This window comes from Ochlerotatus camptorhynchus, unplaced genomic scaffold (genome assembly GCF_037179485.1).
Source record: "Ochlerotatus camptorhynchus isolate MF236.1 unplaced genomic scaffold, CSIRO-AGI_Acam_v1.1 ptg000200l, whole genome shotgun sequence".
NCBI classification, from domain to species: domain Eukaryota; kingdom Metazoa; phylum Arthropoda; class Insecta; order Diptera; family Culicidae; genus Ochlerotatus; species Ochlerotatus camptorhynchus.
Genome location: NW_027040690.1, coordinates 980,388 through 996,589, shown reverse-complemented (window position 1 = coordinate 996,589; position 16,202 = coordinate 980,388). Strand labels below are relative to the sequence as shown.

General features: G+C 39.6%; 1 protein-coding gene across 2 annotated transcripts in view; it reads right to left on the bottom strand.

Moving 5' to 3' along the window:
* Positions 1-16,202, bottom strand: part of SKIP (Shal K[+] channel interacting protein) — a 791,488-nt gene that overhangs the window by 30,499 nt on the left and 744,787 nt on the right. For both annotated transcript variants that reach the window (XM_065223860.1, XM_065223861.1), the window contains exons 11-12: positions 2,767-2,933; positions 2,020-2,101 (exon numbers count right to left, since the gene is read on the bottom strand). In XM_065223860.1, the coding sequence (XP_065079932.1) occupies positions 2,020-2,101; positions 2,767-2,933 (249 nt within the window). The remainder of the gene's footprint in view (positions 1-2,019; positions 2,102-2,766; positions 2,934-16,202) is intronic.

Sequence of the window (16,202 nt, the reverse complement as noted above, 5' to 3'; positions counted from 1 at the left end):
AAGGAAGCATCCTTGGCCCCATTCTATTCAACCTGTTCACCTCCGATATGCCGGCTCTCCCTGATGGTGGATCATTGTCTCTGTTCGCAGATGACACATCCATCACCTACACCTGAATATTTCAACAGCTGGAAGATCCGTATCAACGCGGCAAAGACCCAGGTCATCATCTTTCCACACTCAAAATCTCCCAGACTTGTTCCGTCTGAAAATAATAAGATCTGCTTGGAAAGGTCCAAAGAGGTCGTGTACCTCGGGCTAACACTAGACAGCAAGCTTCTTTTCAGGGAGCACGTTGACAAAACCAAAACCAAGTGCAACATCTTGATAAGATCGTTGTATCCACTCATTAACAGGAGGTCTACCCTGTCCCTGAAAAATAAGCCTGCTGTCTACAAACAAATCATCCTTCCTGTAATAGAATACTGGATGCCAATCTAGGAGAGTTGCGCCAAATGCCATCACCTCAAACTCCAAAGGATCCAAAACAAGATCCTCAGGATGCTCCTTAACAGTCCCCCGCGGACTAGAAATTCTGAGGTCCACCGCCTGGCTGGTCTTCAGACACTGGAGTTACGGAGAGCTGACTCCATCGCAAGGTTCAGAGATTGCTGTAGGCGATCCGATCAACAGATCGTCAGGGATCGTTAGGTTAAGTTAGGTTGAGTAGGTAGAATAACAAATTAATATATTCAAACAACATACTTCACAAGAAGAAAATTGAAAAACATTACACAGTAAAAAATAACATGTGCAACACAAAATCAAAAAGTTCACCAAAGATGAAGAGCCCTTCTGGCTAACCTCTTGCCCTGTATTAGCAATTGTAAACCACATAACAAATCAAAATAAAGAAGAATTTTACTTTCGCTTCGAACGGCGTGGTGAGCAGGCAGCAGAAGCAGCAATAGCAGCAGTAGGAAGGTGGTGGCAGGTTAGGTAGTCCACTCTTCTACCTAACAAGCAAGAATGACTGGTCGTGGCAAAGGAGGAAAAGGACTTGGTAAAGGAGGCGTCATCGCAAGGTTCTTCATTATAACACCCAGGGTATTACCAAGCCCGCCATCGTCTGAACACGCCAAGCGTAAGTGGCCATGGATGCCGTCTACGCTTTGAAACGATAGGGACGCCCTCTGTACGGTTTCGGAGGTTAAATCACCACCAAGTTGATTACAGTAAAGAGTTGAAATAGAATTTATCTGTGCCTGATTGTCCATATTCAGAACCACACGATTACACAAAATGCTCTCCAGAGTTATAGTCTTGTAACCAAACTTGGAAGCAGGGGTGCAAGTGATATCAATCGATTCTCTTAATCGAATTTTTGTTTCGTTAATAACTCGTTAATTTCCCTATGCTTTCAAGGTGTTGACATTGCCAAACTACGCAAAAGGAGAGGAGCCAGTGTCGCTACTTGATAGCAAACTACTCATGATGGGAGGAGTCTGTGTAGCTTGCTGGCGTGTGCAAAAAGAAAGGCAATCAAAATTTCATTTAGTGATTGTTTCCCAAACACAGACATCATATTGAAACACCATCTTGATTATATTTAAGACCACGTAGTCCTACGTCACCATTGCATACAATCCCATAGGACTGTCTCTTGTAGTTTTTAAATTTGTTAGCATCGGGCACATCCAACCTTAAAGAACAAAGATTTGTCGGCTCAAAAAGTTCCAACGACCTTGGCTGGAACTCAACCATCGGCGTTGTCAACTTTTTACTAGATGGAAGCCAGCCATCTCCAGCAACGTTGCTTGGCGAGTCAGTTGAAATACAGTTTAGTTCGAAATCCTCTAGCCAGATTGCTCAGACCAGATTGTAGATTGGGGTGTTTACATCTGTGCTGGTGTAACGTTGGCATCTACCAGCATGACATTTCAGGAGCAACTGAAATTCGTGCTAGTTGGTTGCGCAATTGTAAACAGGCCATACCGGACGATTTAGTCATTATTTTTAATTGAGACCCTGGTCCACAGCAACAAGTAGCACAACCATTTCGTAAACATAGCTACTCACCGAAACCTGGCTGAGGCGTGAGGTAACACTGTGCAGATCCGATATCGATCCGGCGTAGTCTCCACTTTCCCGGTCGTGGGATCTGAAATTAGAAAGAGATAACACCAGCGATGGTTAAAAAGGACGACGACAACGACGGCAAGCACCGGAAGACGATTCTAGGAATTTTTACAATAATGATGATGATATGATTATGACTGCGGGCCAACCTTCACGATGCTTGCTGTAAATGGGTTATATAGATGGAAACGATGACGATAACGACGCGGCCTCACCAGCGCCAGCCGGCACCTCGTCTCGGCTGGTGGAAATTAAATTAAAATTTAATCATTATCTACGCCTGCGACTCCTGCCAAGCTCGTCGGTTTTCCAACTAGGTGTTTTATTGCGGAGGCGGAAATCGTTTAACGGCCGGGGCCACTAATATTCAAACACTCATACACTCGGAAGTGCTAACTATGGCGGCCTGTGGAAAATTTCCCGCTGGCACCTAATTGAAATTTATGTTAAACTGATTAAATTTATTGTAAAATTATAATTACAGCCAGATTCTGCCGGTCTGCTGGGTCTCGCTTGTTTTACGGCCTACCACCTTCCCGTATGTCGGGAGATTTAAAAAGCAATAATGAGCTAATTCGCGATTACGGTGAGTGTTATGAGGAAAGATGGCTGTTTTCAAAATAATTGTTTACATTCGGATGATTATGATGATGAGGTAGGTACCTACGAACAAATAGATCGGCTTACCTCGCATGTTTGAGCGGGATGATGGTCGGTGGGTTTGGTGGCTGCTGCGGCACAATCAGCCCTCGTCGGATGGGGCCTCGTTGGGGAATGGATATGTCACCGGCGGATCGCAACGATATCACTCCTTGTCCTTCGCGACCGTTCGACGTGTAGCAAACTCGACCGCCCTGGAATGGGAATAGAACAAAATTGTGTTAAAATTAGATCACTCTCCTGCAAGCTTCTTCTCATGGTGAAATGGGTCGGAAAATTCGAACAAATTTGCCCCCTATAATGCAATAATCTGCCTTGCCCGTACACTGATCCGGCTGCGATAGGCTCTTAAGCTTATTTTGCCTTGAACCCCATCTGTTTGTGATTTATCCCGGTCCCGAAGGGGTTTTAAAAATTCCCTCGACCATGCGGCATTCGCACGCCCAATCCCGGAGAAAACCCGGTGAAAACGAAGGACGTCCATCATTATACGGGTTATTTCCGTGTCCGCTGCAGGCGACTCACGACGATGGCAAAAAAAAGGAAAACCGAAATACCGGCTAGACGTTTCGGCAGTGTCTCTGTCAACAAGTCGGAGCATTCGGGACGCACACCCAAAAGCGGAAATCCATCGACAAACGGATACAGACGAAGACAATTTTTTGTATACCAAATCGATTTACGTGCAAGAGGAAAGAAAAACCGGATTAAAGCCCTTAGATTGTCGGTTCAAATAGATTTCAGCGTGGGAAAAAAAAGGATCAATGGAGAAATTCAGGCGGCAAACAAGAAATATTTCAACAAAACAAACAGTTTAAAAAGGTTGAGTGGAAATGGCACGGGATTTGGAAAAGCAGCAGCGTTGGACATTCTGTTGTGTTATGTTGAAGACTACAACTCACTTTCTATCGTTAATCACAAGGTTTTTAGTTTAGATTTCGGACTAACTGAAATCTCTACCTGTGAAGCGTAGGATATTCTGCGATACTCACAAAAATATAGCATTGAATTGATGTAAATTCAAGTTTTAAAATTCTCGTCATGACACTGAATATCGACAACAAATCTGTGATTTCTATATGGGGGTACACTTTGGGAAAAGCGAAAATGGAACATGTAACGAAATTATGAAAGATTTTGAACGTTAATAACTCAGCTGCCCCTGGACCAATTTCAAAAATATTATCACCAATCAATCAGCAATACTTCGACAAATCGATAACAATGCTTTAGACTGTTGATTTTCAACAAAAAACTATTGAAAAAGTGGTAAATGTCAAGCATTATCGAAAAGCGTCGAAATAACTAACAAATCCACCAATTACGTACATGCATATGCTGCTCCCCCAACACAGTCATCAGAGAATCGTTTCTAGATAAAACATGTCGATGTAGCATTGCTGCTTCCCCAATACTGACATCAGGGAGTTGTTAGTAGACGTAACAAGTTGAAGTGGCAATCGCCTCCAATCTTCGAGCGTGTGCGAAGGAGGATACAATTGCGTAACATTTTGCACACTCATCACCATATTCAGAACCAATTTGTGATTTCCCTTTTACAGATTACAAAACAGAGAACCTAACATGTTCTAACAAAACATGTCTGGTACCTCTATATATGCATTTAGATTAGCATTCAAAGTCCCTCCTTTTTACATATTCTGCACAAAACATACTTTCTGGAGCCTACACAAACCAACTTATCCATCCGGTAGGGGAAGTCTTCCCCTATTCGATGGTAATGTTGATTTGCCAGGGATAGTCATGCCTTTCGAAAAACCATCGAGAGAAGCGATTGTTTACAAAAGCTGTTACGCCCTAATTCCAGCTCTATCTAGATATCAAGACCAACAATTGAAAAGGCCTGTAAACAAACCTTGTAAGGCCATTTTCTCGCGAACCAAAACATACATTCGCAAACCTATCACACAATCGGGTAGAGGAGAATTTCCCCTACCTGTTCATTTAGTTGGTTTGCGTTGGCGAATCCGAACGATGTTCATTTATCATCTTATTAGTTTCAACTTTTGACGTAGGACTACGTCTTTGATTTCTATATGGGGGTACAATTTGTGAAAACCGAAAATGGAACATGTAACAAATTAAGAAAGATTTTGAACGTTAATAACTCAGCTGCCCCCGGTCCAATTTCAATAATTTTATCACCAATCGATCAGAAATATGGCTACGCATGCTGATTTTCAACAAGAAACTATTGAAACACTGGTAAATGTCCAGCAGCGTCGTATTAACTAACAAATCCACCAATTACCTACATGCATATGCTGCTTCCCCAGCACAGTCGTCAGAGAGTAGTAAGTAGACGAAACAACTCGAAGTGGCATTCGCCTCCGATCCTCGGGCGCGTGCGAATAGGGAGGATGGATTTGCGTAATATTTTGCACACTCATCGTTATACTCAGAACCACACGCTCCCAACGACCACACCACTGTGTGGTGGTGTTCGGTCGTCGAAATTAGTAGCAGCAGTAGCAGTGCTTTCGGCGTGTGGCGTTGAAAATTGTTCTCGAAAGGCTATCTGCAAGCAGTGAGCTGCAGAGCCCACATAAGCAACCATCAAAGGAGGAAGATGCTGCACCGCTATGCTATGGATCGGAATCAGTAGCTCTTCGTGAGTCGCTGCGGGTCGGTCATCTATGCCAAGCGTGTCACCCTCGCTCCAAACGACATACAGCTCGATAGCCTCATACGTGTTGAACACCCAGCTCAGAATTACTCAACCATCACTACAAAACGGTCCTTTTCAGGGCCACCAAAAATTTGTTAAAGAGTATTATTTGGACATTGGTCAAGGTCATCAGTTCCCGCAAGCAGCTAGCCATCAAGGCTCAACCTGTCTATAGAAGGTGTGGAATTGTAGGCCTGAATAAATTGGTGCAATTAGTTTTTCCTCGGCTTGCATTCCGCACGATTCGTTTCTTTCGTTTAATCAATCACCCTTGTAGTGACGTCAAAAAGATTGTTTCAATCGGCGCTTACATATGAAATTAAATGGGGATTATAGAATTTTTTGTATGTTACCAAAATTTATGAATGGTTAGCCACTAAATATTGAGATAATTTATTGATTATTGAATTATCACACTGTATACCATGAAAAAGCAGTTTTTGCCTGTTTTCAAGTAAGGAGTTATCATTAAAAACAAATCGTCAGCTGGTAGTTCCGGGCGACTTAACAAATAAATGATTTTATCAACAAAATCATCATGCAGAACTAGCTAGGATTTGTTTTACTTCAAATTTCACAAAAAAAAATTATCTACCCGTCTGCTTAAATGAATACTTAGTTAATTTTCAATAGGTCACTATTGAAAAATACCAAATGTCCAACTGTTGCAATGGTGATCAAAATTATCACCGAATGTCTGAAAACAGCGCATTCCCTAGCACAGACTTAAAAATCGAATTCGATGCGGTCCCACTGAACGGTGCTCATTCAATCACCGTAAGTGGCGGCGTCCAGTCCAGCTGCAGCAGCAGTAGCTGGAGTGCTTTCATCAACAACAACAACAACAACGAAAGGCTACCTGCAAGCTGCGAGCTGCAGAGCTCATATGAGTAACCATAGAAAAGGAGGAAGAAGTCCCACCGCTAGGCTAGGATCGGAATCAGTAGCTCGTCGTGCTCAGCTCAGCATTCCTCAACCATCACTACAAAACGGTCCTTTTCAGGACCACCATAAATTTGTTAAGAGTATTATTTGGACATTTGTCGAGGTCATCAGTTCCCGCAAGCAGCTAGCTATCAAGGCTAAACATGGCCTCTATAGAAGGTGTGGAATTGTAGGCCCGAATGTATTGGTGAGATTAATCATCGTCCGACCATTTTCCAGAGAACGCTGGTAAAGGGTGATACGGTCAAAATTTGGTCAATTTCAACTTGACGTATTTCTTTCAATTTTGCATTTAAAAAACCTGAACACCCCTCATTTTGAAGGTGTGTGTGTGTAGAATGTTGCTCCTATTTTGATTTTGGAATTCACTCTTCAGTTGTCAAAATGGCGTCCAAGCAAGAAGAGCAGCGTATCAAAATTTTGCTCGCGCATCGCGAAAATCCGAGCTACTCGCACGCAAAGTTGGCAAAATCGCTAAAAGTTGCCAAATCAACCGTTACAAATATAATTAAAGTGTTTGGGGAACGTTTGTCGACAGCCAGGAAGTCTGGATCGGGGGGAAATCGAAAACTGGAAGCCGCTGAGACGACAAAGAGAGTTGCCGGTAGTTTCAAGCGAAACCCTAACCTCTCTCTCCGAGATGCCGCAAATAAGCTGGGTGTATCGTCTACAACCGTGCATCGAGCCAAAAAACGAGCCGGACTATCGACTTACAAGAAGGTAGTGACTCCAAATCGCGATGATAAACAAAATACGACGGCCAAAGCGCGATCCCGGAGGCTGTACACGACGATGCTGACGAAGTTTGACTGCGTGGTAATGGACGACGAAACCTACGTCAAAGCCGACTACAAGCAGCTTCCGGGACAGGAGTTTTATACGGCAAAAGGAAGGGGAAAGGTAGCAGATGTTTTCAAGCACATGAAACTGTCAAAGTTCGCAAAGAAATATCTGGTTTGGCAAGCCATCTGTACCTGTGGCTTGAAAAGCAGCATTTTCATAGCTTCCGGGACTGTCAACCAAGAAATTTACGTGAAAGAGTGTTTGAATAAACGTCTGCTGCCTTTCCTGAAGAAACACGGTTGTTCCGTACTGTTTTGGCCGGATTTGGCATCTTGCCATTACGGTAAAAAGGCCATGGAGTGGTACGCCGCCAACAACGTGCAGGTGGTTCCCAAGGACAAGAACCCTCCCAACACGCCAGAGCTCCGCCCAATTGAGAAATACTGGGCTATTGTCAAGCGGAACCTAAAGAAGACCAAAAAAACTGCTAAGGGCGAGCAGCAGTTCAAGGCAAACTGGCTTTCTGCGGCGAAGAAGGTGGACAAGGTGGCTGTACAAAATCTGATGGTAGGGGTAAAGCGTAAGGCCCGGCAATTCGGATTTGGAAAAGCGGAAGCCTAACTGAATATTTTTCCTGAATTTTATACTAATTGAACTTGAAAAAGAAATTTAATTTGATTTTTTAAATAAACGATTTCACCGATTTACACGCGTTTTCCCTTGACCAAATTTTGACCGTATCACCCTTTAGGACGTATATAGAATTTGAGAGAAGTGAGAATAATTCGCTTTGGGTCCTCCGAAAGCCAATAAAATCAAATTTGTGAGAGAATTAGCTTTTCCCTCCTTTTTAAATATTCTGCACAAACCAGGCATGTCTAAACGCAACACTACACTGCGTACTGCCTTTTTTACACACCACCAAGGGCATTGAGTTGTACGCTCCGTACCAGTGCTCGATAGAAAACACCAAACGCAGCGAACAAGGCACCGGTACCGGTGCCCGTGCATAACACTAGTTTACAAAACAACATAAAAAGTGTGAACTTTAGTGGTTGACCAACGTTTCTAATGCAAAATTCTACTCTGAATTCAATGCCGTGGTCAGAAAAAATTAAAGTAGAGCCATTTTTGAGATATACAAAAATTTTGATTTTTTGAATTTTGGACAAAAGTACGATTACTAAAATGTCAATATCTTTGGAACTAGTGCACCAATTTTAAATCTTTTTTTATGAAAGTGAAGCTAAATAAATTTGCTATCGTTCACTAGAATATTTTGTCTTAATTAAAAATTTAATTTTGAAGTCATTTAAAAATTTACAGCATTTATTTTTTTTTATTTTTCCTGCGAATTTTCCATAAAAATCTTGTTTTAATCAACATTTTTAATGGGATAAAAAGATTCAAAAAATCATTCCATAATTTATTCTTAAAGTCCATTAAAAACTGGCGAAAATGAGCCTTTAATGGATAAAATCGGTTGGAAATAGTCGAAGTTATGAAATTTTTTGTAAAATCATGGAAATTGAATGTTCCAAGATTGGCCGTTGTCCCGCTCTTAGGTTCATGCACCACTTCCAGTGAGCCTTTCTGCGGACGTGTACGCATACGGTGCATTTCACTAACACTACCAGCTGTCACGCAAAATTAAATGGGATATTTTCAACAATATAATTTACGCTAGTGTTTGTGAAACCGCTCGGCGAGAACCTAACGCAACCAACTCAATTTGACAGCTTTCTTTCTTTAACATTGCTTAACGATGTATACGACAAAACGTGAATTCAAGTGTAAAAATGATCCTCAAAAGTTTTGTTACGCGTGTGGCAACTATGTATATATTTACAAAATCGGTCAATTTCACTGCTTCGTTGCAAACTGCATACAGGCTTTATTTTAAAATTGATCCTGGAGACTTTGACGAACCGTGGATTCCAAAAGTATTATGTAGTTCGTGCAAAACGTGCTTGACTAGGTGGATGTCAGGCGCAAGGTAAATTGATTTTTTGAATAACTTTCATATAAACAATTTATGTACAGCATGGTAGTGCTGTGTTCTTTCCTGATCGACATTATCTTACTTCATCTATTTTTGATAAGTGTTAATGTCTTACTTACTAACTCACTTATTTGTTATCTGTCAGTCGCTATTTGTCCTTTGACATGCCCACCATATGGCGTCGACCGTTTTGTCATGCAACGGATTGTTATTTCTGCTTGACAAAAGTTAAGCAACAAGGACGTCACAAAACAGTTGAGTATCCACAAGTGGCTTCTATGACAAAATCTGTTCCACATTCAAGTTCGGTCCCGTATCCTGTTTATCCAAAGCGGAAACGAGCGCCCTCTGTTGAATCGACCGTTACAAAAAGTGAGGAGGAATTCAAGGAGGAATGCGAGGAAGACTTCGAGGTGGAATTGGAAAGAAACCCAAAACTGTTTACACAATCCGAATTTAATGATTTGGTGCGAGATCTCGACTTATCGAAGGAGAAATCCGAATTGCTGGCATCACGCTTGAAAGAACACAACATGCTGAGCAAGGAGGTCAAAATTTCTTGTCACAGGAATCGTCACAAGAAATTTGACAAATATTATTCTACAAAGGACAAGGCATGTTTTTACCATGACGTAAACGGCTTGTTTGAAGAGTTTGGTGAGCCATATGATCCAGCTGAATGGCGTTTATTCATCGATAGCAGCAAGTTGAGCTTGAAACCTTCTATTCCATTAGCTCATGCCGTTAATATGAAGGAAACGTATGAATCAATGGCTCTATTGCTCAATTTGATAAATTACAATCAACACAATTGGAAAATTTGTTCTGATCTTAAAGTGGTTGCCATGTTGACTGGATTGCAACAGGGATACACAAATTATATGTGTTTTTTGTGTAAATGGGACAGTCGAGCTCGTAAGGAATACTACGTCCGAAAAGATTGGCCAAAACGGGATAATTTCACAATTGGTAAAGACAACGTTAAAAATGATCCTCTTGTGGTAAAAGAACGCATAATACTTCCACCACTACATATAAAACTTGGACTATTCAAAAATTTCGTCAAAGCGTTGCAAAAAGAAGGGTCGGCATTCCAGTACTTGAAATCAGTATTTCCAAATTTATCTGACGCAAAGATAAAGGAAGGTGTATTTGTTGGCCCACAGATCAAAAAACTGCTCAATGATTCCGCATTCAATACAGTTTTGACACCAGATGAGGAAGAAGCGTGGTGTAATGATGGTTGTCATCATTCCGAATATAATTAGACTTTACTCGTTGAGTCTTACGTTCCGAATGTGTCGGTTTATTCGTTAATGCTTTATTGAGACCTATTCGTAAAAGTTTTACATAATGTGCTTAAAACGAAAGAGAGCGCAAGAGAGAGTTGGAGGTGCCTGGTAACCAAATGTGTTGAGAATTTATTGCAGTTGACAAAGTGTCGAGAACTGCCGATAATTGTGTAATTGGAGAAAGGTTAAAATTGAACCTGGGACTATGCATCGTTGGCGGTTGCAACATGTGCTATTGAACTTGGTTGTTCTTGCTCACGTTGCGAGACCTTGACGATGGGAAATATTGTTGCTGTGCCACATCGGTTGGCCATATGCAGCTAAGATAATTTATGCACTACATCTTCCCCTTTTAAGGAAAATGATGAACGTAGAGAAATCATTTGAATTTTGAAGTTATTGTTACCAAACACCTTCAATGTTTTGAAGTTCATACATAGTATAAAAGAAAAACTAAGTGAAAATACATTTTTATAGTTTGATTATCCTATTCTTGTGTACCGTTTTTTGTTCGTTTGTTTCACAATTTTTGATTTTTACATTAGGGTGATTGATTGATATTATTTCATATGGACCATTATAGACGGTATCTAATTTTCTGTTATTTTCAGTTTTAAGTAAAATTTTCTCTCCTATTTCAATTATAATGGGCTTTGATTTAGCTGTCTGTTTACTTATTCTATTCTGTTTCGATTTAACTAGCAATTCTTTTGCCTTATCTGCAGTATATTGCAATTTATATTTTAACTCTGCGAAATAACTATCGTAATTATAAATTGGATCAATTTTCTTAGGATTCATTAAATTTTGAGGATAATTTGCTAGATTTCCAAAGACTAATTCGTAAGGTGTGAAAGTATGCTCAATGTTGGGAGTAGTATTGTAGCAGAAAGTATAGTATTGAAGCCAAGAATCCCAATCATCGAGTTGCTCATTAATGAATTGTCGAAGATATTCATTAAGGCATCGATGATTGCGTTCTAAACCTCCAATAGTTTGTGGATGGTAAGCAGTAGAAAAATTGTGGTTAACGTGCAACAGTAAACATATATCTTTGAACAGTTCATTTTTATATTCTGTTCCTAAATCGGTTTTTATTAGAATTGGACATCCGTATATCAGTAAAAAGTGCTCAACGAATGCTTTCGCTAATGTTTGAGCTTGCTTATCAGGTATAGGTATCGCAATAACATACTTTGTGAGGTCACATTGTAATGTTAATGCATATCTATTCCCTTTCCTAGTTTTTGTCATGGGACCTATTGTATCAATGGATACAACATTAAATGCTTTCGAGGGTGTAGTGGTTTCAATGAATTTTTCCTTTGTATGCACCGTGTGTTTGTTTCTTTTGCAATCAATGCAGTTCTTAACGAACTGGTTGATAGTGTTTCGCATATTTTTCCAGAAATACGTTGCTCGTAGTTTATTCAGTAATCTTGAGGTTCCAACGTGACCACCTAAAGGAGTCACGTGATTTTCAAGGATTATTTTGTCAATATCAGTTTTGTTCGTTATAATTTGTGCGGGTATGTAGACTACAAGATCTACTTCATTTGGAGATTTATTGTAAAATGCTTTAAACGTTTCAGTATTGATTTTCGAAAAAATCACACTGTTTCTTGCAATTGCTAACTTTTTTATATTTAAATGTTTGGCCATTATGTTGATTGTTTCTATAATTTCTTCGACGTCGTTTATATTTGTGCACGTTTTTCCAGAAAATTGCGCTTGAGCAAGATTCTTTTTCAATTTTTTATCAAATATTTTCATTATCAGCGCTGATTGTATTTCGTCAATTTTGATAGTTAGTTTAGGAAGATTAAACGCATCAATGTTGTTCACTGAATCGTATGCTCTAAGGTGATCAGTCTTTGAGCTACCAATTTGAGTGACATTGTTGGGATTACTTCTTGTCATAGACCTTGTCTGTATGGGTAAAACAGAGATAGTTTTTAGTTCATCTGAATCAACAATTACACGTGAAAGAGCATCGGCGCCTACATTTAGCTTTCCTTCCACGTGTTCAATGTTGAAATCAAATTCTTCCAAATCAACTCTAATTCTAGTCAATCTAGACGAAGGGTTTTTCATTGTGAATAGATATACGAGAGGTCGGTGGTCAGTTTTGACTGTAAACCTCCTTCCGTATAGATAAGGTCGAAAATGGGTAATTGCCCAGTGGATTGCAATTAGTTCTTGTTCTATGGTGGACTTATTTCGTTCACCTTTAGTAAAAGACTTACTTGCATATGCCACTGGCAAATAAGTGTCTCCGTATGGTTGTGTTAACATAGCACCACATGCCATTTTAGATGCATCGGTACTTAAAATGAAAGGCTTCTTGAAATCGGGGAATTTCAAAATTTGAGGGGATAATAATTTGCTTTTCAAAATTTCAAACGAATTTTTACAATCTTCGGACCATTCAAACTTTACATTTTTTCGTAATAAATTATTCAAAGGATGGGCTAATTCTGCAAAATATGGTATAAAACGCCTGTAATAATTGCAAAATGCAACGAATCGTCGAACGTCGTCTGCATTTTTGGGTGTAGGAAAATTACTGATTGCTGAAAATTTTGATTTATCAGGCTTGATTCCTTCATTTGAAATATGATGACCAAGATAAGTAACGTCAGAACAAAAGAAATGACATTTGGCAGGGTTTAGCTTCAAATTTCGTTGACGAAGCTTTCCAAAAACAAATTCTAAATTTTGTAAATGATGAGTAATTGAACAGCCGATGACGATAATGTCATCGATGTATAAAAATGCACAGTCCGCGGGAAGACCACTCAAAGCTATGGTCATCATCCGCTGGAAACTGTTAGGCGATATATTGAGACCAAAAGGAAGTCTCTTAAATTCGTAATGACCTGTTTCGGTGGAGAAGGCTGTAAATTGTTTCGAAGCATCATCAATTTCGATTTGATGAAATCCGGACATTAGATCTAAAGTAGAGAAATATTTTGCTCTACCTAACTGATCTAAAATATCATCAATTCTAGGGAGCGGAAATTTATCTCCTAGAATTTTCTTATTCAGTTGCCTAAAGTCTATAACGAGACGCCATTTTTTATCATCTGTTGTAGATTTCTTAGGGACAACCAGTATCGGTGAGTTGTAAGGAGATACTGAAGGCTGTATAATATCTCCTTGCAACATTTGATCAACTTGAACTTTGATTTCCTCGCGATGAATTTCGGGAAGTCTGTAATTTTTAATGTAAACCGGTGAATTGTCGGTGAGGTTTATTGTCTGTTTATAAAAATTGTTACATGTAAGATTATCTGTTTCCAAAGCAAAGATGTCTTGATATTTCTTGCACAAATTCATTACATTTAATTTTACATCTTGTGGGGTGTGTTCCAAATTTAGTTCAGATAATAACTGCTGATGCCTAGAATCATCGTTTGGTAATTTATTGAAAGAATAAATTTCATAGTTTTCAATATCGAATAAATGACGAGAAAAATTTCGTTTAACTTTGACCGTTTCGTTTGTAGTGTTCAAAAATTTCAAAACGGGGTTGTTGGAATTGATTATAGAATTAGAGATAAACACTCCTGGCATTATTTCATTGGATTTTACTAAGAAGGTTTTGTGAGTATCTCCGATATTTATGCGTCTAAACACTTCGCATCGAGGTGGAAGAAAAATATTACCATCCATGTCATCATGAATGGGGATTTCGAAAACTTCAGATTTGCATCTACCTGTTAGCATCCAGGTGTCATAATTAATTGAACAGGAATAATTGCATAGAAAATCTCTACCGAGTATTCCATCGGTAGGAATCGGTAATTGACCATCAACTAAATGAAATTTATGTTGCAGTTTTCCTTGGTTTGGTAGTAAAATATTTGATGTAGCAGTACCTAAAGTGAACACTGTTTGGTCGTTAATTCCAGAAATATAGCATTGGTCATTAGTATTAACAAAAGTTGTGGGGAGTATTTTTCTGGCCTTGAAAATAGATATGTCTGCTCCAGAATCCACAAGCAAGGTGCATTCTGTGTCGAGAAAATCTAACTTCAAGACTACGAAATTACTGCAAGTAGCATTAATTGAAAAAAATTGTTTCACTGCCGGTGCGCTATTTGTGCTAGCTGCACGGGTTGGTTGATTTGATTTTGTGGTTGAATCGGTGGATTCATCGTGACTATTCCCCCAGTTTGTTGTTGGGGGACTTGGTCGTTTCCCTGGCTATTGTAAAAAAATTGTCGACCAGGTCCTTGACTACGTGGATTGAATTGTTGATAATTTCTACCACGCCAATTATTATTGTTACCGTTCCTGTAATTGTTATTGTTGTATTGATTAAAGTTTTGGTTACTATTGTAACGTCCACTATTGTTGTATGTTACTCTACCGCGAGGTCTATTTCCTCGGCTACTGTAACCACGACCTCGACCACGGTGGTTGGCATGTCCTCTTACATGAAAAATATGTGGTCGGGATGTATCTGCTGTCTCGTTCTCTTGCAGTTTTTGAACTGCGTCATTAAAATTGTCGAAGTTGCCTGCTTTCAAGATCAACTTCGTATCCTGATTCTTGGTGCCATTTATTAGTGTTTCCACTCCTCTCTTCGTAGCCATTTTTTCGGCAGTTTCCGGAGGGATTCTTTCGGTGAGATAGGCAGATCTCAGATCGTTGGTTAATTTTTCAACTGCATCGCAGAAACTTTCAGCAGTTGAATGCTGCTTAGTAGTTTTTAGTTTTGCTAAAATATTATCCGATGTTATCTTAGGAGAACATCGTCGTTTAATTGAATCAATGATTTGTGGGAGATCATTCAAATCTCCGACCGCTTGACGCGCGGTGCCGGTTAGTCTTGTTTTAATGAAGCGTACTACTGTAGCTTGTGCTGTGGCTTTTTCTGCTGCCGATGCACCGTTAAATGTTGTATCGACGGTGTCGGAAAACAATTCGACAGCGTCAATGAAAGCACTTAGCTGCCCCGGGGAACCGTCGTAGGTATTAACCAACGAGGTTCCCAATTTGATATCAACTGTTGGCATATTTTCACTATTACGATTTGCACTAAAATCACTATTTTTAGATCTGCTATGTTCGTTTAGCTTTTTATCGATGATCTGCTTAATTTCAGAAACTGCTTCTCTGGAAGCTTTTATATAAAAATTTAATTTAGTTTCTGATATGTACTGTTCGTTTTCGATTAAATTTGTTTCGATATCGTTAAAAAGAGCTAATATGTATTGCCGTTTGGACTGTAAAGTCTCTTTTTTGAATTTTTTGTTAATGGACTTTTTCAAATTGTTTTGAATTTTTATCAAAGTTTGAATGTCTAATTCAATTGATTCTATCATTTAAAAATGGATATAACTAATATATAGGTTTATTATACACTAAAGCGGAAATTAATAATTGAATCATTCCGATTATAATTAAGATAATAGCACTGATGAAACACTTTCAGTTAAACTTTTCCATAGCTCTAACAGTTTGTCCAAATGGGGAGGGTGTGAGTCGTGAGTTGGATTACCTTATTGATTGCCTTGTTCCATCGTTCGTTGACACCTGGTTTACGTGGAGTGGAGGCGCACTCCTCTACACTCGCTGCTCACTGTGGACACGGTGTAGGTGCTTTCCTACACGCTCGTTCTGATCTCCTAATGTTGATCCTAGCATAGTTTCACCGCACAGCTGATTCACCTGATTGCAGAAGGGGTTTCACGTTTCACGCTATGGTACAGCCTCGGCCCGTTTGCGGTCCGCAACCAGAGCA